At 30.2% G+C, this 16,179-nt stretch overlaps 1 protein-coding gene across 1 annotated transcript in view; it reads right to left on the minus strand.

Annotated features, from left to right (window-relative positions):
• The window catches only part of LOC108750093 (hydroxypyruvate reductase), a 10,258-nt gene extending 6,636 nt beyond the window's left edge, over positions 1-3,622 (minus strand). Inside the window, exons 1-2 of the mRNA XM_018489341.1 lie at positions 3,475-3,622; positions 1,538-1,678 (exon numbers count right to left, since the gene is read on the minus strand). Of these exons, the coding sequence (XP_018344843.1) occupies positions 1,538-1,672 (135 nt within the window). The 5' untranslated portion in view covers positions 1,673-1,678; positions 3,475-3,622. The remainder of the gene's footprint in view (positions 1-1,537; positions 1,679-3,474) is intronic.
• Positions 3,623-16,179: the final 12,557 nt, after the last annotated feature.

Raw genomic sequence — 16,179 nt, forward strand, 5'->3', positions numbered from 1 at the left:
GTCTGTTATTTAATAATAAAGAAGAGGACAAATTTAACTCGAATATATATATATATATATATATAGTCAGGAAACTTTGTCCAAACTGTGCACTGAGAAAAATGTCAGATTAGATTAATTGGAATTCTGGTTGAAAATGGATGGACGAAAAGAAATTTCTGGTTAAATGTATTAGAATTCTAGCTGACAGATAACCAAAATTCTGATTGACATAATCACAAATCACCATCTTTTGTTTGTTCATTTCTTTCACTGTGCTCTATTATATTGAGGATTTTTTCAAACTGTTTTCCAAATGTTAATAGTTATGATTCACATTACGGCATTGATAGTTTTACAATTAGTTATCCAAATATAAATACAACCTATCAGTACCGTTACGTGTGTGTCAAATCACAATTTTTAACATTCGGACATTCAACCAACAGACAATATTTTTTAAACAAATATTCAAATAAATATTTATTTGAGAAACATTTATAAAACATTAAAAAATCTTTTACAAAACATTGTTGGTTGAGCAATAGTTTGAAGAAATAATGGAAAAATTTGTTTTGTAACTGAATACATGTACAAATTTGATACAAAATAATTCTGTTACTTATCGAGGATTCCTTCTTCCAATTTTCTTAGAATTTTAGAATAATTGCATTTTTCCCACACGATTTCTCGACCCGGGAGGTTCTATTATCATAACTGTTTATCTTCCGCATGAATTCCAGTGTAATCTAATGTTATCGATGATGCCTTCTCATCTGACACGTGATATTTTTCGCTCGATAGATCGTATATTGGTAACAACTTTCAATCACCAATAACTCCTATTCTTAAAGAAAAATAAATTGCGCGATCTTTTGGAGATTAAATCGCTGTTTACGATTTTATTCACAACGTAGATACACTTTATGAGTCAATATTTGATGAGATGAAAATAGATGCTTATAGCAATTATACTTTATTGCATTCTGATTCCATTCTCGAGAAAAAAGGTTTTACATCCAATTGTATCAAATTATGTATAATTTTATATATTTGTACGTAAATGGACATATTTTATATATAATTTTATATAATTATATGTAAAACATTTTTTTTCGGATTACTACTAATATTTATTGCTTTTTTTTATCATTCCATCTTGAAATAAATTAGACTTAAATTTAGTTTTACAAGCTCAGAGATACGCTTAAAGAAAGTTATGAGAAGACCGATATTTTTAAATGAAAATGATCAATGCTGCCTCGATTAAAATTCAAAATAGTCTTTAAGAATTTAGACCTGCGTTGTGGAATTTTTAAAGAATGGGAAGAGAGATCAAAATAGCCTCTTAAGTAAATTTCTTTTCAAGTTTCCGACTTTAAATTACGTTCTCTCTCTCCACGAAAGACGGAGCTCTCCGTTTTTACAGTCTCCGACGTTGGATATCGAGCGGAATTTATAACTTTGCCTGAACTCCCATCGCGATTCGCTTTGGCTCAATAAAGCACGGAAATTGCTCGCTAGCTCACGCAGTTTTACAGCATTAAAATCCACCCACCTGCAGCTCCTTGATCAGCTCATCCTTCGGTAGCTTGTATTTCGTCGTAACTGGAATATCGTGCTCGGCGAGCAGCGCTCCACAAGATTCGTCCACGGGATCACTTATGAGAACGCTCCTGAAGTTGATCGACATGTTATCCTTGAACAAACGGAGCCCTTGAACGCCTTATTTATTTGAACAGAGAGGAATTGCCGATCTCTCGCGTGCGTGATTTAGCAGCGATATTCCAGCCGTGCGATTTATTTCCGCACGGTATAAATCGTGCTATTAAATTGCTATTTTTAGATAATTGCTAGTAATGACACTATATTTTCTAAAGTTTTTATACGCAAACGTCGGGTTTTAAATCAAAGAGATGGCTTATGGTTGGCGAAAACGTTCGTAATCGGCAAGTACTCGTTTATAACAGAGTTGTAACAATTTAACATCGCAAAAATATTCTTTGATTCTTATCAGATTTAAATCAATATCAATAGTAATAAACAATTACGGGCTGTTTACAATTAGGTTGAATATATTGTAAATAGAGCTATGTTTATGCGCGAATCTCGATAATTAATCAGATGGTATCTTTAAACATTTGTAATTGAGTATCAGAAATATATGGTATAAAATAGAAAAACGTGTCTCTAGTTCTAAATGTTCTACCACACGATTGTTTAATCTAATCTTTTAAGAATTTATTCATTTATTTATTGTTAGTCGCGGAAGTTCACCTTTAATAGTTCTCTTTATTGCGGTTCCATACAATGATATTGTTTAAAAATAAATGTAAATTTGCATTCAACAATGTAAACAATCTAGATTTCAATTAATAAGACGAAATGTTGATCTTTAACTTGTACGGTAGTAATAAAAGAATGACGTCTTCTGTAATTGAAAATAAACGTAGATATCAATAAAGTAAATATCGATTTTTTAATCCTATAAAAATCTCTCAAATAAAACAACGAATAATCTTTATTATTTATATTTTAAAGACTTGACTAAATAAGAAGTTCTTTTTTATAATTTACATTAAAAATTGATTAGTATCCCGGTGATTCTGTTAACAGAAGTTATAAAATATTTAAATTTTACAAGAAACAATCCTGAGTTTAATTTATATCAATTGTAGGACAATCGGTATTTTTCACTTCAAAAATAGATATTTGTATACTTTGATTTGTAAATAAAAATGTTTATGCATTTTGATCAGATATGTGGAAAACAGTACCGCACGGAGATTGTAGAGTATAATTAACCGCAATTAAAAGTTCCGGTTTCGTTACGTAATATCGAGCTGATGAAGTATTATTCGACAAAATAACTCGAAGTTGCCGCTTTATTCGCTCAGAAATTACCGACATTTATTGTAAAAATAGGACGTTACTAGTCAGTGAAAGTTACGTAAGCGAAGTATGCAAATGCATACTTATTTCCATCTTGCGATTAGCAAAAATCAGAAATTCTTTATCTATCTCTCAACACGTTTTAAACGAAATGTTTGTGTTAAATATTAATCTAAACGAATTTTAGAGCTTGTCAGATGTTATAAAATTAATGTTGCAAAATTTTAAAGCCTACCTTTCGGAGCTTCTCATACAGTTTTATTGTAAAAATTGTTTGGCGCGCGCGATGATAACCGTAAAATGCAAATTCAAGAAAATAATGAGGCTTTACTTAAAATCATCACGTGAAAAATTCGTCTCGAAAATTGTATTGAAATATTGTTTAAAGAATTACCGGCGAAGTTGTTCGAATGTCTCGCGAATTTTTATTCTACCTTGCGACATAGAATCGCAACGTATTACGCCAATGTGCGACGGCGACGATAGACGGAAACCCGGGGTCAGCAACAAGTGTCAGATTTCTCAGAGCGGAAATGGTGTCTGGTGTCAGCTTTCTGGGCGCGGCATGATCGACGAGACCGAATTTAAATTTGCGGGACCTACCTCTTCGGTGTCTTTCCTCTTGCTTATGGAAGAATTCGCAATACGTCGCGGCTGAGCTCTTGAACGCGGAAAAGAGAGAAACTTGGAAGTCTCGTGATTGATATCGGTGCGTGTACGGTGGTCCACCCGTAAACTGACTCGTTGTACTGTCATTTATCTTCTTATAGTGGAGTCCCCACTCTCGGACGGATCGAGTGAAGTGTCTCGAGTAAATTGTTGATGGGGCTGACTCTCCGTGTTCCCGACAGTTCGCTTGCTTGGCGAAAACCGCTCGGTCTGTACGCATTCATCACGAGTGCCTTCACCTTGCTCGAATAGGCATTTTCAGAATGCATCTAGATAATTATTACATCTATTTGTGATTTTTTGATCTATCAGTCCCGCACTTTAGTTGTAAATTTTCCCTCGTACTTTAGTTGTAAATTTTCAACAATATTCAGCAGTTTAGAATTCCGATATTTCGAATGTAATGGAATATCGTGCGGAATATCATTATTATCGGTTGTTTTCGCTTCAGATATTCCGAAATAGATGGAAATTGAAGTAGAATAAGATAAATTGAAATTAAAAAGTGAAATGAATTGGAAGAAACGGAAGTGATGCAAATAAAGGGAAATTGAAATGAAAAGTGGAATGATGGCGTTTTGCGATGGTAACGTAATTAGGTGATCGAAGTTATGTACGCGTTATGTACGATTAATTTTGTACAGAATACGTATCACGTATATGAAAGGATTGAGAAATGAAAGAGATAACTTTATTATTCATTAATGTATGTATCAAGATGTAAGAACTAAGAATTAAAAGGAACTTATATATTATTACATATTATTTTATACGCTATAATACTTTTCATTATTTTATATTAAATATTATTTAGAATATCAATTTAATGGCTACTAGTTTAATTTATTTGAACCTGAAATAATAATTTACAATGATATGAAATGTGTAAGAAAATCATTAAAATTTCATTAGATAATTATTTATATATTCTTAGTTTTATTATTTTTGAAAGTATTTAAATAACACAATGCTTTTGGTAAATAGATCAGGAAATTTAAAAATTATTTATATACTTTTTACTTTTCAAGACACTCTTCCCGAAAAGTTAAGAGGGTTCGAATCCTGGCTGAGATAATATTTTTCGCAATAAGTTTCTTACTTCCTTTTTGTCTATTCTAATTTAGGGGAATTATTAGCGTTTCAGAATGATTGTGTTGAAACCGAAAGTTTTTCGGCTCTCAATCATATCTGAAATAAATTAATATAATATACGAATATATAATGAATTATTTGAAACATCCAACTTTGACCGCGTTATTGGCTTTTTTTATCGTATTTGATCTCTTCATTTTTGTTATGAAACGCTTTATTATTGATAGTGACAATTACTGATAATATTGATAATACCTGACAAATACTGATAATACTTATTTTGATATCAAAAAATTATATTTAAAAAAAAACCGTGAAAAATCGTGACATTAATATATTTTCTCCGTGAATTATATAAAAACAATCTTCACTTTAAAATGTAATTTTACTATATAATTATATTTTTTGTTTAAACATAGGCTTAATAGATTGTAAGGTTTATTTTTAAATATTTATAATTTTCAACGATTATCAATTTCTTTTTTGTTCATACATTTCTTCAATTTCATTATAATTTTAAAGATAAACAAAAGTAAATTTAAGTTTCATTTGTTACTATCTGATACATATTTAATTATACTTTTTCTGTTTAAAAGAGTCGAGTCTTCTTTCAAGTTAGAAGTTAAAACACGGAATTTTCTAAATACGGAAAATTAAAATCTCTTCTTTCATCCTGTTATTTATTTTTTACAGACATTCAATTATATCAATATTGATATTATTTAATTCTTTTTAACAAATTTTTTTTATCATTGATATTTGCAACATCAATTGCCTGTGAAATAAACGAATGTTTTTGCTACACACCGAGTCATCAAACAAAGCAACGATTCTTGTTTAAGTTTATATTCGAATGATTCACGTCAAACAGGTTAAGATATTTTTATTTCATAAACTGATATTTTTACACATATTAAAAGCAATAATATGACAATTTTTTAAATATTAATATAATATTATTTCTTATTTTATAAAATAATATATTGCACTTAGACGATTCGAATTTAATTCTTGTTATTATCTTAAAATAAAAAAAGTATCTTATTTTCAATTATAAAAATTATTTATTCTAAAAAGTGTCTTTCAAATAATTCTGCAATTGTTATGCACAAATTACATGTCCATCGACTTCGGCGTTTGATTAAAAATTGTAAATGAAAAAGTAATTGAGAGAAACGAACGCGTAATTCATTAACGTAAGGAAAAAAAGAAAGGAAAAAGAAACATCTTTTCACGATAACAATATCTCGGTGTTGTCGACCTGTTCATATCGTAGAATAAGTTTGAAGATGTTCAATGTCATCATTGTTGAAATGTCGACTGGAAATCCGGCGAGATTCATCCAATTTACGCAAAAAAAAAAACGATAATGTTTTTGCGTAACTGACTATAAAGCTATGGGTTATCGCGTCGTGTATTCGTTAAAAAGCACGTGCAGTATAAAATATATTTTCCATCGTCGTTCAACATGACAGGGTCATGCCGGATCGCGCGACGCGAAAGTGATGCAATTGCTACTGCTGGGGGTCTGCGCGATTCAGCAATAAATAATCTTATTACAGCGTGATATATCTCTATGACTCTTCGCTGGTGCAATCATTCTGAGTTCTTTCTCTCTTCCTCCTTCTCTCTTTCCTTTTCTCATTCCTTGCTCTCTGCACTCTCTTGCAAACAACTCAATTTTCGCTGTTCCTCTCTGACGACTGATAACACGATTGCTGCAAGATGAAAGCACAAATCACACGCCTTCAGCGTGTTTAGAACAAGTATCAAATTTTCGATTTTCATGAAGCATAATTTAAATAACTGAGAATTTAAAACACGTGCGTTTAAATACGAGAAAACAGATCTTTTAAAAAAGGATAGGTAAAATTACCGGGTTTTTCGTCTGAAAATGATAAAATTTTTCTTATGAACGTTTTTTAAAATACATTTTTTGATGTATTGAATCGCATATGTTTTCAAACTGATCTGATGGGGACATGTTGAAAATCATTAATTATTAAAAGTAATACAATATTGTAGCACGAAACTTAATCTTTGATTATAATTTTCAATATTTTCTCATCAGTTTAGTTTAAAATTAAAGTTTATAAATGATTCAGTACATAAAAGCAATACGAAAAAAGCGTAAGAGTTTCATTGCTTCGGCTAAAATTGACTATTTCATCCAATGTTCTAAACAATGAATAAAATAGGATCTATTTAATAGGTTAATTTTGACCAAAGTTGTAAAATTTTTCTTATGCATACTTTTATTCTTTAAGTGAAGATTCAAATTCAAGTTATGGCTGAAGCGATACTTTTCGCAACAAATTTTTTGCAGTATTTCAAGATGCTTAATAGATCTTTATTATCAAAATTAACGATTAATTTAATTTGCAATACTATTATTTCAGCTTGAGTTTAGGATTGGGTTTCAAAACCCGGTATTCTTATGTAGACAAAATAAAAATTTTTCTGCTATATCAAGTTAATAATGTAATGCACAGCTCATCGCGTGTATTTCATGCAGTTAACGTTCAAATTGCGGCCATGGTAATTTTATATGGCCAACCTTGCGTTCGTATAATTTTTATTTGTGCAGCAAAATAATGCAAGTATTTTATCATCAGTGCGATCTCTCTCCTCGTATCCTGTTTCCTGTTGAAATAGCACTCAGTGAATTTCACGGATTTTACAAATATGTGCGCATATATTAAATACAAAAATCGATAAAATGGAGATATTATCAATTTCGCGTCTATTATTTTCGCGCATCACGTGTCAATCAAAATAACGCGCTTTGTGCGTCAAACGGAGATATCATCGAGTGTCATCAAGTGGCAAGAAATCATGTGACTCCGGTACCCCCAGCGGATCGCGTTATCTTATCAGTGCAGCGTGGAAAATAACTCCGTCGCGACCCATCTTCGTGACATGACAATCGGTTCAAATACGTCACGCATTTTTCCACCTAGTTCTTTCGGAGATATTACGAGCAAAAATTGTCTTGTCGAAAAAATATGAATCATTATCCGGCCACGTGAACAATAAGTAGGCGATCGAGCCGTTTTAACCGGATCGAACGGTGATTAATCTAGCTTCATATAACAATTATGTCCTCGGAAAATCGACGGCTATTGTCCCTGGCTATTTTAATTGCATTTGTTTTCTAAAAAGCTAGTGATATTGGCGTAACAAACGGCATGCAAGCAAAAGACACGTTTTGTGATATTAATATGAATAATGAGATGCAGTGATTCTCAAGTTTCTTTGCAAGCAGAAAGAGCTCTAAATTTTTTAACGATTGTGTTATTTATGCATATAGTTTTAGGAGAGTGAGAGAAAGAAAGAGACAGAGGGAAGAAAAGAGAAAAAAAAAACGAATAAAAAAGCAATTTGATATTGTCTCATGCAACAAGACGAAGTGATTAATAATAATAATATGATTGTATATATTACAAATTCTAGAAAAATTGAATGCGCAAAAATATAAAACTCATAAATTTTTCAATCATGGAGATGCTTTAAATATGTTTTATGTTGCTATATCATAGCACACTAATTATTATCGCGTCGTATTTTAGTACAAAACCCATAAAATTTTTCTATCATGGAAATGCTTTAAATATGTTTTATGTTGCTATGTCATAACACACTAATTATCGCGTCGTTTTTATTACTCTCATTTGCCTCTTTAAATTTTGAATATAATTTTATTGGACCATCAAAATAATTATGTAGGACGCTTAAACTATAATGGTTGCTAGAATATCAAAACTTTTTGTAACATTGTTCATTGTACTTGAGATTTTTTACATAATTATTTTGATTCGACAAAATTATTTTCAGATCTGTATCTAATTAAATTTTTATATGTTTCGGCGAAATTGTTTTTTTCGTGTAATGCTAATCTTGAAATATAATTTTGGTGTAATAACCGATTGTAGAAGAATAAAAATATATATTTCTTTTTTAAGTTTTTCTTTTTTCTTCATGTTTCTATTCTTTTCCGGTAATTCCAAAACAACCAATTTTTGTATTACGTTGTTATAGTAAATGAACGATATGAAATTTATATTTTTTCAGTCAAGCTATAAAGCACACCTTTTCAGAAATGCTAGTATTGTATAAACATTGACTAAATGATTATCTTATTGGCGGAGGAAATTGCATTTTAAATACTATGAATTCACATAGTCTATGTGGAATCGACAGCTTATATTCCGATTTAGATTTAACTCTTTTTATAGAGCAGAAATGTGCAGTATGGAAATAAAAATAAAGCAGTAAAGCATAAAAATTTTTTGATTTTAAAGCTATCTTAACAATATCACGTATGAAATAGCTTTATTCAGCATTTTTTTCTTTTCATGAAAATTTCGAAAAAGTAGACTTAACAGCTAAAGATGTAAACGTTCTTAAGAGAGAAGTAATACTTAAAATTATAAATAATATATGAAAATATATATAAAAATAAAGTACATAATATATATACATTTTCTTCTGCAGAAAAAGTAAATATCAGACAAAAGATATTAACAGAACATTTTACAAGAATTGAGTTCCTGGTCTGCTGAGAGTTTCACTCGATTCACACCGTCGATATCGCCAAATGTTTTGCGTTTCTTGTGCCGTGAGTCGATCTTATTTATGGTATCTTACGTTCGTAATTCCTGAAAGTTTCTCATGGGAGATCTTCTTTTTGCGTTTAAGAAATTCTGGTTCCTTCCTTCTGGGCGATCATAGCACGAGACTGATACAGTTATTGAGCGTTACACGTTATAAAATGTCATTTTAAACTCCATCCGTGAATGATTGATGCTCCTGCGTTTAATCTTAGAAAACCATACATTTACGTCATTAAATATGGAATTTATTAAAAACGTTGCAAAATATAAAATACCTCTTGCATACAAATTTGAAAATTATTTTGTTGAACTATTAAAATAAGTATAAAATATTCAAACTAGAATATCAAAACTATTCGCAGCATTACGTGAGATTTCGTAATTATTTCAATGGTCCAACAAAATTATTTTCAGATCTATATCTTTAGATATTTCAGCAAAATCGGTCTTTCCAAAAGAGTGAAACATTTTGTTGCTTAATATCGGTTTATTATTTTAATCGTTAAAATAATTTTTTTACATTCATAAATTAAAGTGAGGTCACTGAAAGGAGAGAAGGAGAGACGAGAAGAGAGATACCTTGCGAGATACTTATATTTTATATTGATACGCTACGATTGATATGCAATACGAAATGTTTCATAAAATATCACTTTTCGATAATCCTGCTTTATGCAATACTTTCGTATTTTTCGAGTAACAGGAAAGAATCTTTCTCTCTCTCTTTTCGAACCTATTTAAATATTCTGTTAGAGTATAATGTTCATATTATTTATAATTTATTGAATGCGTTCGCTTCGAAATATTTGTTGGAAGTTTGAACAAAAAGAAGAATGCGAATTGTATATCGCATTTCACACAATGAATCAAATGTGTTTCGTACATAGTCTTAACTTTGCAGCGGAACTTGTCAATATCGGAGTTCAGCTGCGATCGGCTGTGAGTACGCAAACATCTTATTAAATGCGAATATTTTTATCGGCAATAACGTGTCAGCTGAATAAGAGAAAAGAGGGGAGTATGCTAGTATACTGGAATTAACTGGTTATGCGTAAGTGAACTCGGGACCCCATCCAGAATAAAAAAATCGGAAAGGCACGAGATAACGCTCACATGATTCGAGGGAGACAGAAAAAACGGGATAGAGTACCATTTGTATCGAACACCGCCCGAAGACCGGTCCCATTCGTCGACTATTTCCAATTTACCCGATGTTTATTGCTAATTAATTTCAGTTGCAAATTTGTGCATTTTAATAGGCAAAGTTTGAATTAATAGCATTTATCCGATCGAGAGCGATAAGGACTATAATTTTCATAATGCTTTCACAAATTGTTATGTGCGACGAATGGCAACCGGTGAGAAAAATGTGGTAAAGAATCTTTTGTGGAACGAGAATAATTTATGTAAATTTTTCTTAAATATATACATGTATATATATCTTTTTCATTCTTCCTCTTTTTCTCTAGTTCTTCTTATTCTTCCTACAAATACATACAGAAACATATATGTGTGATTCTCTTTCTTTTTTATATTTACATTCTTATTTTTATTTATTTTTAATTTTTTGTATTTTTTATTTATCTCCAGCTTTTCACCGCTATGTTAATTCATTGTTCAAAATTTGTATTACATTACGTAACTATGTATCTCAGTGCTTAAAAGGAAAATATATCTTCAATAAATAACGATTCTCTCTCTCTCTCTCTCTCTCTCTCTCTCTCTCTGTTCTGAGTAAATGATATCTGAGTAACGCCATCCTTTTTTAATTTCCTTTAAACAAGTTATCATGATGTATGTTGCTCGTTTGCAAAATGATAATAACATCATCTGATAAACTTTACTTGTTAACAGAGCAAATACTTAAAGTGTTTTCTTCTCTTCACAAGTGTATTTCACTGCGTTATCTTAACGCGAAACGTTGTACATTTTCATATAATTCGTATTGCCGTACGTCTATTGCAATTATACGAATTATCATATAGAGAATCTTCTCTCTTAAACTCTTTTGACAATAATTTTACCGATTATACAATATATCGCGTACAGCGATTAGAAAAAATATTTGCACGACGTATTTCGTTTGGAATATTTCTATATGAAGCAGGGGAAAATATTATTATAAAACAGGGTGTTCTAAATTTTTGTAAATCGTCACCCACTTTTTAAAAGAGCAAAAATTCATGACTTTAAGCTTTAATAAATATAAAAACGCGAGAAGAGGGTAAACTGATTATTATTTTATACATGACTGTGTAAAGAATGACATCGATAATATAAATCGATAATATAGATACATCGATAATATAAATTATCGTATGTCGACGTAAATTATTTTTAGGCGCAAGAAATTTAATAATTGTAACTTTTATAGTTACTATAGATCGAAAGTTATTATAGAACTATATTACACTTTTAAACTGTAAATAACTTTTAAATGGATCCAAATGAACTTTTGCATAAATATTTATTGGAGTTTATTAGAATATATTGTATAAAAAATTTAACTAAGAATCATTATTAATTAAATTTTTTATACTGATGAAACTCCAATAAATTCAAAATTTGCAGAAGTTCATTTGGATCCATTTTAAAAGTTATCTATAGTAATTATATTGAATCGCGTTTTGTAATATTTATTTGCAAATTTGATAAAGTAGCATTATTAAATAATATAAAAATTAAGGCAAACAAAAAAATAATTTTTAAATCAATAAGAGAGATTTGTGCTTAAATCTTATACATGTTTACTTATGTAAACATAATAACAATCTATGACATTTTTATATTTTTTAAAATGCTTTAAATTGTAACACATATGATCTCTAACAATCTAATTTAACACACATGATATAAATATATTTAACTATGACAAGCAGGGATAAACTTTTGCAAATACCGGTTTTATTATTACGTCGGCTATACTTCTTGTGCTTTATACTGCCTAGGATCATTTTACCCATTGCAACGAAAGATAATTTTGCACGCAGTCGTTAGATCTAGATAATTTAACGAGCTTCTGTTATCTGATGCAAGTCGGATGTTCTTGGATATCTTTATGCGAGATAACACTTGCTATTTTAAAATATATTATAATTAGAATCATAAAAATCTAGCTTAGAATAAATTTAAACATTTTGTGCAGAAAAGTAAGATTCCATTTAATTAATTATTATAAATAAATTTAAATAAAAAAAAGTGATTATACTATTAATAATTTTTGAGAATAATACAAACTATCTATGTGTATTTCTAACTTTGCAATATTTATAAAAATTATTATTATACATATTATACACATTTACGGAGAATATGTGAATTATAAGTTATTCTATCTTTAAAGGAAAGAATGATTTTGCTGAAGTATCTTAAAAATTTAGTTAGTAGGCGTAGTTAGGATTTTATTTGAGGGAAACTATATTGGACCTGTTTTATTTTATATTATTTATTTTTAAGTAATTAATTGATAAGTAAATCACAAAAAATACACATATTTAATTTACTACTTTATTTTATTTCTGTTAAAATTATAATTTAATTCTTTGCATTAGAAAAATTTATAATACTAATCGTTTTAGATTCTCAGAAAATCTTTCTATAACTTTTATCTTCAATTTTATTGTACTATATTATCGACCTATTTTGTGATTTATACAGAATATAATGCGGAAACATTCATAATGTTCATATATATGATGTTCCACTTTTGTTAGATTAATTACTGGTTATCCAGATCAATAATTTAACCGGTCTAGATTCAAACCTTTTTTACCGAAAATGTTGAAGGAGAATTTTCAATACATCTTTAAAATTAATAAAATTTAAACTTAATTAAAGAAGTCTTCCAAAAATTCCTAAGATAAATAAAATTTTAAATCAAAATATAAATTAATTTCTATTGACATCTTAAAATTAATTTACCGAATTAAAAAAAAATTTAGGGGCAACATCACATGGTTCCTAAACGGCACCCATCCAAGTACTAACCATGCTTAACGTTGCTTGACCAGTGATCAGACGAGAACTGGTAGGTTCAATGTGACTTGGACGTTGCCAGAATATCTGTTATATTTGAGAACAGTTTTGTTGGGCTTATGGTTCTATTGCTTTCATAATTTTATTTTTTTATGTAGCAATATCATAAGTAATATATCATTGCTTATTATATTGTTACATAAAAAAACAGAAGTATGAAGATGATTACAGGTTTGTTCACGTTGCATGCTCCAATATCCTCCAACGTGTTTCTATCATAGCTCATCATTACTCACTCTAACAAACGTATTGGAGTGAGAAAGAGCTATGGTAGAAGCATATTCCTATATATAAGGTCGCCAACAGTTACAATGAAATGCTTAGACCCTACGATTGTCAATTAATGGCTAAAGTTCTGTCAATCAGTACTGTGCGTCTTTATTGGCAAATGATTAGCTAAAATGATTGAGTACCATCTGCCGGTACTGGGTTCAAGTTATCATCTAGTACTTAGCCAATATTGGTCCAGTAGTTTGCCAGTACTGCGCCAGTACTTGAACTATGGCAGTCACTATACTGGCCAGTACTGGGCTGATTGTAAAACCTCTATGGGTTTGAATATATTGGAGCATACGACATGAACAGACCTTACAAGTCATAAAATCAAACAAAACCATTTCTAAATAATTTAGGTAATCAGACAACGTTCAAATCACGTTGAAATTAACAAACGTCTTCTGCCGGGAACGTTTATTTATCTTGACCAAAAAGGATATATTCAAGCCTGCAAATGCATTCCACTAATATACCATTTTCCCAGACACAATAACAATAAAAAATTAGAATATCCATTCCAATAATAACGCTATCAACATACCTTGGCTATATAATACATGGCCATTCCAAGAACAAAAAATCTAAAAAAGAAAAAAGCAATTCCAAATATTGGTGGAAGGCAGATGCATCAATAGAGTAATAAAAAAAAAAAGAAATCATATAGTAATTATAATCTCGTTCCAGATTATAAATTATTACATATATATGACATTTAATATACACTATATATATATTACATATATTATATATCTTAATATAATATATAACGCTCACATACAATCACTTTGGAAATATGTTTTTGTCTCTCGACTACTTATTTATTATTTATTTATTTATTTTTTTTTACTCTTAACCTTACTAAAATATACAGAATAATTTCAGTTTTTTTTTTAGTATTAGGGGACCTCTTTTTCTGAAAAAAAAATGCGAAAATTAAACAAATATTTGTCTAGTGAGAATACTTTTATTAAATAATAATATATACTTACCTTAAGAATTTTCAATTTAAATACAATTAGTAGCGGCGAGAGTACTATCACCGTACCGCTCAACTTGACATGATATGAAAGTAAAAATGTCTTTTTTTAGTTTGTTTGCGACGTTATAATAAAATAAGCAACTATGTATGATTGTTCTAGAAATAAACTAATAGATACATACATATATACCAGTTCTCGTCTGATCACTGAAGTCAAGCAATGTTGAGCTTGGTTAGTACTTAGATGGGTATGACCGCCTTGGAAAATTATGTAATTATGTTGTCTGTAAATTTTTTTTGTTTTTAAAGACGGAAAGTAAATATCAAAGTTAATAGAAATTGTACAAATAAATAATCTTATTTTTTTCAAGTCGATTTAATTCAGGACATAATTGTCAAGAAACCCTACATTATAATATTAAAAGTTGTAATATATCGCTATCAAAGTTTTTATTCCGAGAAAACCGATTGCAAATCTCGAAAGAATCTCTATTTTTCGAGAGAAACTCCTTTGGAGGAGTCTTATGTGCGGGAAATGGAGCGAGAAGTTATTTGCAAAGATGTTTCTTGAAATGATCGTTCTTTGCACGAGAATATAGAACGATAATGAATTACACGTCTTCTCATGCCTTTAACTATTCTAATAGTGACTCTAATCTTATGACAATCAGAATCCATTAATTTTGAGAATTCTTGCAATAAGAATACAAATTGTAATTTGAAGCAGACTATGAAACGTAACAGTTGTGAACGTATTCGCGAGTGACGATACAACTTCGTTGCGTCCTTTAATAGATTTTCCTTGATAATTGAGTCAGCTTATCTTAAGAATCGTTAACTAAGCTGATATTTAATAAATCGTTATAAATTCTCACCAAAAACGAGTTGGACGCCAGGCACGAAAGAGCGTGCTACTTTTTCATTATTTTCTAATTAACTCACAATGTTTATTCGCAATTATCGTTAGCGGAATCCGATCACTTAGTTATTGAATTGGTAGAGGAGGTGGGTTCGTACAATCGAGAAGAATGTCGGAGGACGAGAGAAATAGGCTAAAAGAATGCACATGAATTAATAATGAAAAGAGAGTAACAAGTATATTTTGCATAATCGAATTACACATGGTCTTCGTAAAATATAATTTTTATGCCGAGTTATTCGAGGTTATCTGTGACGAGAATAGCTCAATTCAATTGTACACGTGTTAATTAAATAAGATTACAAGATTTTGATGTTATATGAGCTCTTAAATATTGTTGGATATTAAAGGCGAACAGATGAGACACGATTACGTTACGACCAAGACATATCATCAGTAAGCAAAAACTCGTATAATCGTCAAGGACAATATAACGCGTAAAGATAATGGCCATGCGACACAGAATATTTTTCTGCGTGGTGCCTCGAAAATGACTGTTACGCCGCAAAATAAAACGACTCTCCACAAACAAAAGTGATTACACAATAAAAAATGATTCGGCTGTGGCAAGCGCTATTCGGCAATTAACTTTATTTAAAACGAGCGTTCGGGTGAATGGTGTTCACAAGATGATTCCATACATGGTAGCCGGAAGGCTAGCGGATTTCAATTTCTATGATACTTGACACGCGATCCACGCAAAGAATCTCGTGATTGGCGGCTTC

Source organism: Trachymyrmex septentrionalis, unplaced genomic scaffold (assembly GCF_001594115.1).
Source record: "Trachymyrmex septentrionalis isolate Tsep2-gDNA-1 unplaced genomic scaffold, Tsep1.0 scaffold32, whole genome shotgun sequence".
Lineage (NCBI taxonomy): Eukaryota > Metazoa > Arthropoda > Insecta > Hymenoptera > Formicidae > Trachymyrmex > Trachymyrmex septentrionalis.